We start from the raw sequence: 7,232 nt of genomic DNA, 5'->3' as shown, positions 1-7,232 counted from the left end.
GTCGTCGATGACTGACGATGACGATCTAGCGGAGAGCAAAGCAAAGCTCCTCCGTCCTCCCCTTGCGCGAGTGTGAAAGGACGGAAGGAGAAGGGGCAGGGAGGGGGGCAGCCGCGGCGGCGTCCGGCGACTTTTGCTGATACACACGAGCCTCGGCGCGGCGCTTTCGCCTTTCGCCTTCCCCGAGGCCGGTGGGCCGCGCCGGCCGCCTGTTCCGGTCAGCCTTGCACGCACAGATTAGATTGTACAAGTGGATGCAGATGCAGGGGTGGATAGCTGGCCCTGGCCTGCCTGCAGAGGGCTCTTCTTTCTTTCTTTTGCAGCTTGCTTTTGTATTATTTACCAGCATCCTAGATGGTCTGCATGGTTGCTTGCTTGCTCTTGGTCGTGCGAGTTTTGACCTGCCAAAGCCAAACTGGCCCCTCCGGTCCCCAAAGGGAATCTGCTCGGATGACAGGTTAAGCATTTTGTTTGGATATCCTTGATTTTTTAGGAATTAGTTCATATTTAAACTGAATCATTCGAAAACGGATCTGCTTAACTTGAACAAGCTCTCTGACAGTGACTCTAGCCAACTGCGTCAACCCTCCCTGCTTGATGAAAAAAAAGGTCGTGAAGATCCTGGGCGACAAGCTGCGAATCTGATGATGCCTTCATGGTTTGGGATTTGGTTGGACGTTTGCAACACGATTTCGTGCAAGGCGCTGCTGCATGCTTGCAGCCCTCCGATTTTGCCCCGCGGCATTGCGATGAGCAGTGGGCTGGGCGCCACGGACAGAACTGGTTGACGGGCCTTTTTTTCACTTGGGCTGGCTGCGGGCGGGAAAGAGACATATGGGCCGCCTAATTCTCTTAAGGAACACATGGGCCCAGTTGCAGAAACGTTGCCCAAACAAAAGCCCCAGGTCCACACTTGTGGGCTGAGCCTGTTTCAACTCGCTAGAAAAGGAACAAAAGCAAGTAAACGAATTTACTCAACCTCCTCTCTCTCGAGTCTCGAATGAAAACGAAAACGGAATATCCAGTCCGTGCACCTGCACCATCACTTGAGCATCCAGTATTCGAATACAGAAGTTTTTTCAAACTAGTTGGACTTGAATACCCACTATTCAAATACAAAAGTTTTCAAAAAATCTAGTTCGATTAAAAAAAGCAAATAGAAAACTTGAGCATCCAAGACACAAGAACTTCACTTAATTCAAATAATTTGCAAATGTTGGACACCATCAAGTTATTTGTGAAAACTGAACATCGTCTTGTCGTGACGCGGGAACTCACCAAAACAAAATTGTCAACGTGTAGCGTAGAGAACGAAATGTTACATGCTCTGCCCACCGCGCCCTCGACCAAGCTAGTATCGGCGGCGGGGCGTGAACACGACCAGGTCGAGCTGGAACACGGCCGCCTCCGGCTGGGCGCTCACGACCTTGAGCAGGGAGACGCCGCGCGCCATCCTGAACCCGCCGGTGCCGCCCACGACGGCGCGCTCGAGGACCTCGTCGCCGGGGAAGGTGTAGCTGCCCTGCAGGGACAGCGTGCTGCCGCGGTGCTCGCCGGCGGTGAACACGAGAGTGATGGCCGAGAAGTAGTTGGCGTCCGCGAGGTCCGCGCCGGCGAAGAGGCCCTGGTACTGCCCGACCTCCCGGGACGACGGGTCCGGCCCCGCGCGCAGCACGTCGTCGACCACGCCCACCTCGCCGAACGTCGAGTTGTCGCCGAGCAGGGACGGCGCCACGGACCCCACCGTGGCGTTCGGGCCCGAGAACCGCTCGTGCACGTAGACGCGGATGCGCTCGCGCTCCTCGCGGCCGGCGGCGAGGGCGGCCGGCGAGAAGAGGGCCAGCACGGCGGCGAGCACCAGCAGCGACGGCGAGGAGGCCATTGATCTGATGGCGGCGAGGCTAGAGTGAGCAATCGACCGGAGCTGGAGATTTGCAAGGTGCTAATGTTTCCTGCCTCGAGACTCTGAATGCGATGTGTATATATAGCACCAGTGGGCGGTGGCTTGGTCCGGGCTCGCCGGAGCGGCCATGGATCGGTCGACGAGGGACAACCGGACAGGACATGGAGCGTCGCATGCGTGCAAGATGCTAGCTACTCTGTTCAGCTTAACTTACACTGAAAAATCGAGTGCAGATCAGCGAAGAATGGTTCCAAGCGATCATGCAGTGTTGATCAGTCCGCCCAGTGGGATGCTGCTTCGTTATAAGGCTTGGCAGGTAGCAGTTCGCCGCGGCGGCAGCGACTGGCCTGCTAGCGGAGCGGGTCAGCTAAACTGAACAGAACGGAACAGGACATCATGTATGCACTGATGCTTCCCGAAAAAAAATAATCTTATTCTTATGCAATTAGGAGCTGGACTTTTGTCCGATTAATTTGGATCTGTCCGAATTGGTTATGACGTATGGTGACGTTAATAATATTGATGCGACCAACTAAAACTTGGGGGCTCCTATACCTCTGATACTGTAGCACTGCTGTCTACCAGTAATTATATATACAGAAAGAAAGATTTTAATCTGCATCCGAATTTATATCCCATTTTGTTTAGTCTGCATCCCAGAGAAATAAGATTTTATATCCGATTTTGTTTAGTCTGCATCCCAGAGATATTCCGAAACAGCAGCAGCACACGAACAGCAAGGGGCCGAGACCCAACATAGGCCATAATAACCACTTCCTGGTGATTCAAATGTCTCAGGGATACAACAAGCATCGTTTCAAATTGGAAATGGTTTGAAAGAACTAACACCACATAAAGCCTAGGAAATTATCAAGTCTCGCTTCAAATATCTCCAGGTAGCACAACAGAGCGAATCTGGTGTTCCAAATCCTGTTGCAATCTTATTGATTCCATCCTTCCAAGACAATACTTAAGCTGTGTCTCCGCTCACTTGTACAGCTGTTTTAATCTCCTAGCGGCTTCAATGATGTTATCTCTGTGTCCGAACGCGCTGACCCTCACAAAGCCTTCGCCGCCGGGTCCAAATCCACTGCCAGGGGTAGTGACAACGTTCGCCTTCTCAAGGATCTCAGCGAACACATCCCAAGAATTGCGACCAGGGAAGTGGACCCACACATAAGGAGCGTTCTTGGCACCATACACATTGAATCCAAGCGATGTAAATGTGTCGACAATAATTTCAGTATTCTCCTTGTAGAAGCCAACAACATCATGCATAGCCTGTATGAGAACAGACAGATATGAGCAGAGACAATACAAAAGTGTCATTTGAAGATTTCAACAAACTGAAAGTCTACCTTCAGACCCTCTGGAGAGAGGCAAGCTAAGCCACCAGCTTGAGCAATGTTTGATGCGCCATTGAAGCAAGTGCACACTATGCGGTTGAAATCTTTAGCGACTGGATGCCCATCTGAGAAAAGAAGCTCCTTGGGGACAACAGTCCAACCTAGACGGACACCAGTAAACCCAGCATATTTCGAGAATGACGCTGTCTCAATGGCAACCTGCACGTAAACAAAACATGATGACAAAAGTGCAGCTCAATTTATTGAAGAAAATAATGTGTTTATTATCATAACCATAGCACTATATACGTAGGATAAAATGCAATTAAGGGCTAAAAAAATCCAATATGCAGTATAAATAAGTAAACAACTGCAACACAGAACCCACCTCTTTTGCTCCAGGAATTTCAAAGATAGACTTTGGGCTATCATCCGATATGTACATAGCATAGGCAGAATCATAGACAATGATAGACCCATTGTCCTTAGCAAATTTGACTAGTCTCGTCAGTTGGTCCCGAGAGGCAGCAGCACCAGTAGGGTTATTTGGTGAGCAAAAGAAAATTATATCTGTACGTGGGACAGTTGACAGATCAGGGAAAAATCCATTTTCAGGATTGCACCTCATGTACTCGATGTTCCCGTACTTCTGAACATCTTGCTGATATAAGCCAGTTTGGCCCATGATAACACTTGAATCAACATATGCCTGTCAAAATGAAAGACATACTTTAATTTCACCAGATAATATTCAAAAGAAGTAGCAGCTATAAGCCAAAAGTAACAGTATGAAAACAATAATAAAAAAGAACCATTTTCACCATTATCATCATACAAGGTTCAGAATCATGAATATGAAAGTAACTGCAAGTTAAAGTCAATCTAACAATTCTCTTACAGGGTATGATGGGTCTTGGACCGCAATCGTCACATTAGATCCAAAAAGGACCTGGAACATTAGAATCAGGAAACTTGTCAACAAACAATTTAACATGAACTGTCAGCTTAAAAGGGAAGATGCAAGTTCTTTTGGTACCTGCAGGCGGGAAATGTCACATTTGGCACCATCAGAGACAAATATGTCTGAATCTTCAATACCAAGGTTCGCATAGTAGGTTGCAGCAATTGCTGACCTTAGTTTCTGCATTGACAACCAACACAACATGTCATGATGCTGAAGATAAGGAGCTAAGTCGATCAGCACAATGAGTTATCTGGATCAGTCTATAAATACATTGGAAGTTTCTAATAAAGCCACAATCTATAGTACCTTTTCGCCTTGCTCAGCTCCATAACCACTGTACCCATCCATTGTTGATAAGGCATGTGCTCTCTGTGTTTACAAATGGATAAACCAATAAATAATGTAATTGCAAAAGATGTATTAAGCAAAAGAAATGTGTAGATGAATTTTCTTAGAAAACTCCTACAGATATGTACAAGTGGAACCAAATGAGGGGTGAATTGAAGATACACAATTGAAAGCACTATTAGTATCTTATTTTTCACAAGAAGACAGCACCTCTGCCATGGCATTCGTTATGACATCTGGAATGGGCTCTGTAGTGTCACCTATCCCAAGGCTTATGATCTTAGCTTCAGGGTACTTAAGCAAATGAGCTGCTCTTCTCCTGGCAATCTGATTGACGGTCAACAAATCAGCATTATCAGAAGCTGAATCTACAACAGAACAGCGTCAACAAGAAAAGGTCATAACCTCAGGAAATAAATATCCTGCTTGGAGCTTGGCCATGTTAGCATTGCGCGGGACACTAGTCTTGTAAGCTTCAGGACAGAAGTAAGAAAATATTAGCAAACAACACCCCTATTTCCGTTCCTACAGCATCTCCCGGCAAACTCTTCACATGAATGCAACAGCAGCCGAACAAGAAGCTACTACCGCGTGCAGCAACCTAGAAAAAAAAACCTAATCCGAACCAGCACCAGTAGCATTCGATTGGATGCCTCAAACGAAAACTAACAGAGACTAAAGCTTTCAGGAAGAGGATCAAAACCATTAGAAATGAAGTGCACGAGGGGCTTGGTAGTACATGTTTCGACGGCCGGTGGGCTACTGACGCAGCTGATTTTGTGGGACACTCTTCCCGTGGGCCGCCGGGGGCTTGTCTTCGACACCCTAAAGCGTACCACGGTTAGAGGTATCCATCGGATTAACAAAGACGAGCAGCGTGCGACGGGGAGCGGGGTGCAAGTGTGCAACTGGGGTACCTGAGAGAGCACAGCGACGACGAGATGAAGGAGGAAGACGCGGTGATGGCGGGGGCCGCGGCCATAGCGGCTGATGAAGAGGCGGGGGCCGGGGCCATGGCGACGGCAGAAGTGGCGGCGGCGTAGGAAAGGGTAGGGGGAGTGTGCAGTGCGGGGTAGTGTGAAGACGGGCGAAAGATTAGGGAAGAAGGAGATGGAGGCCCAAGCCCATAACAACATAACAAACTTCAAAAGGGCACTCGGTTTTGTTTGGGCCGGCCCAATACTTCATCCCGTGTTAGAAAAAAAAACATCGCAACAGGGCAACAGGTGTTTGGTTTGGACTCCCGGCCCTGGGCCCCCTGGCTGCTGCTGCGGCTGCTGACCTCTCCGCCATGGGCACACCCCCCTCGCAGATTGCATAGAGGCAATTTCCAGCAACGGCATCGTCCATGGCATCCTCGCAGACCCTCTCGCTGTTCCTCCCGCTGCTGGCCGCGTCGTCGCCCGGCGGACGCGGGCGCCGGCATTGGCGGCGGCGACGGCCACGGCCTGACGCACATCCACCTCTACGGGCACGAGACCCTGGCCGGCGCCAACGGCTCGTCGTTCGGGAGCATCGGCGTGGTGGACGGGACCGAAGCTAAGAGGATCGATCCAGGTTGTCTGGATTCCACCCTCAAGTTTACTATCAACAGGTATGCAGCGAGGAAGAAACTCTCATCTGCGGACTTGTAGAACACGCGTACGTTACCAAATGCGGTGTGCAAACTCAACAGATGTTTTGTTTTCGGAACTGCAGCATCCAAAACGCCCGCCCGAACACTATTGATACGCAAAGTTGTCCCAGGGCATTCCCCAATTCTCTAGCTGTTTGTCTCCAGAGGGAGGTCAGCTGCAGCCGCACGGAGAGGCATGTCGCGACCGTCGAAGGCCTTGATTTACTACTCTTCCAGACCTTCCAAGTAAGCGCGGTGAGGGCTAGGTCAGCGCAGAAGGGATATCAGTGTTGTATGCCGGCTGGTCATGTCTTCTTGCAGAAAGCATGGGAAAAGATTGCGTGACAAATCCCTTGCATTTGTTCAATCCAGGAAAACAGCCCACACGAACTGTTCATCCCGTCTGCGGTTCATTACAGTTTGATCATTCGACCTGATGAGCTTCCACGTACCTGTCAACCAAGCGCCCTTATACCCCAAAAATGTGGGTTCCGTACAAATAGCACCTAGGCAAAACACAAGCAGGCAATTTTAGCGTCCCAAAAAATTAAGGAAAACCTTACTATATTTACCAATAAAATCAATGCAAAAAACTACTTATGGAGTTCTCAATCTGCAGGTGAATAGATAACGAAGCACGAAGGGAAAAGAAGATTCAGTATCATCTGATGGCGAGTGAATCAAAATATCTTCAGGCATCAAGTCACAGGTCAACTTAAAAGAACTACTAGTGCACAAATGGCGGGACCAACGTGTGACTAAATCAAGTTGTACCTACAGGGTCCAGTTTGCGTACCAAAGGCACTTACCTCCTGACTGCCAAAAACAATACATTTCAAGATAAAAAATAGTCCAGCTGGCTACAAATGGCACTATAGAACTCAATATGATGCAGCAGTGCTGCACCATATATAGTGTAGCAGTGAGCCACAATATCTATGTCTAAGTCAGTATCTGATGGTGACAAATGGGAGTTTCAGAAGGCAGTCCCTTGCCCCAAGTAATCTCCAGTCGAGGTTTATAGAATTGAGTTTGCTGTGCACTGCATGATTTTTC

General features: G+C 48.9%; 3 protein-coding genes across 4 annotated transcripts; 1 reads left to right on the top strand and 2 right to left on the bottom strand.

The window, feature by feature from the left end:
* Window positions 1–1,351: 1,351 nt before the first annotated feature.
* Window positions 1,352–2,315, bottom strand: LOC112881323 (dirigent protein 1-like). The gene has a single exon (XM_025945991.1). It carries the CDS (start codon window positions 1,880–1,882, stop codon window positions 1,352–1,354), a length of 531 nt encoding a protein of 176 aa, XP_025801776.1. The 5' UTR covers window positions 1,883–2,315.
* Window positions 2,316–2,641: 326 nt separating this feature from the next.
* LOC112880273 (probable LL-diaminopimelate aminotransferase, chloroplastic) lies at window positions 2,642–5,639 on the bottom strand. Of its 2 annotated transcripts, none has more exons than XM_025944810.1 (10): window positions 5,479–5,639; window positions 5,265–5,386; window positions 4,967–5,034; window positions 4,772–4,888; window positions 4,520–4,582; window positions 4,286–4,390; window positions 4,148–4,198; window positions 3,638–3,958; window positions 3,262–3,468; window positions 2,642–3,184 (listed from the first exon to the last, which is right to left on the bottom strand). In XM_025944810.1, exons 1-10 carry the CDS (start codon window positions 5,574–5,576, stop codon window positions 2,891–2,893), a joined length of 1,446 nt encoding a protein of 481 aa, XP_025800595.1. In that variant the 5' UTR covers window positions 5,577–5,639; the 3' UTR covers window positions 2,642–2,890. The 2 variants fall into 2 exon arrangements, with proteins under 2 accessions (XP_025800595.1, XP_025800596.1); XM_025944811.1 differs by having other exon boundaries at window positions 5,301–5,386.
* Window positions 5,575–6,848, top strand: LOC112881322. Its single transcript, XM_025945990.1, has 5 exons — window positions 5,575–5,589; window positions 5,713–6,155; window positions 6,260–6,431; window positions 6,549–6,660; window positions 6,796–6,848. The coding sequence occupies exons 1-5, from the start codon at window positions 5,575–5,577 to the stop codon at window positions 6,801–6,803; spliced, it is 750 nt and encodes a 249-aa protein (XP_025801775.1). The 3' UTR covers window positions 6,804–6,848.
* Window positions 6,849–7,232: the final 384 nt, after the last annotated feature.

The sequence above is a fragment of the Panicum hallii genome, chromosome 2 (assembly GCF_002211085.1).
Source record: "Panicum hallii strain FIL2 chromosome 2, PHallii_v3.1, whole genome shotgun sequence".
NCBI lineage: Eukaryota > Viridiplantae > Streptophyta > Magnoliopsida > Poales > Poaceae > Panicum > Panicum hallii.
The sequence above is the reverse complement of the archived record's forward strand: the minus strand, read 5'-3'. Positions and strand labels throughout refer to the sequence as shown.

What these genes read in the sequence shown, in the direction of transcription:
- LOC112881322 (XM_025945990.1), top strand. An exon ending in CTCAAGTTTACTATCAACAG is followed by an intron (nt 6,156 to 6,259) that starts GTATGCAGCGAG and finishes TCGGAACTGCAG; the next exon opens with CATCCAAAACGCCCGCCCGA. An exon ending in AGACCTTCCAAGTAAGCGCG is followed by an intron (nt 6,432 to 6,548) that starts GTGAGGGCTAGG and finishes TGTTCAATCCAG; the next exon opens with GAAAACAGCCCACACGAACT.
- LOC112881323 (XM_025945991.1), bottom strand. Translation starts at nt 1,882, where the DNA reads ATGGCCTCCTCGCCGTCGCTGCTGGTGCTCGCCGCCGTGCTGGCCCTC.
- LOC112880273 (XM_025944810.1), bottom strand. Translation starts at nt 5,576, where the DNA reads ATGGCCCCGGCCCCCGCCTCTTCATCAGCCGCTATGGCCGCGGCCCCC. An exon ending in TCGTCGCTGTGCTCTCTCAG is followed by an intron (nt 5,387 to 5,478) that starts GTACCCCAGTTG and finishes GGTACGCTTTAG; the next exon opens with GGTGTCGAAGACAAGCCCCC. An exon ending in TCCAAGACCCATCATACCCT is followed by an intron (nt 3,959 to 4,147) that starts GTAAGAGAATTG and finishes TCATTTTGACAG; the next exon opens with GCATATGTTGATTCAAGTGT.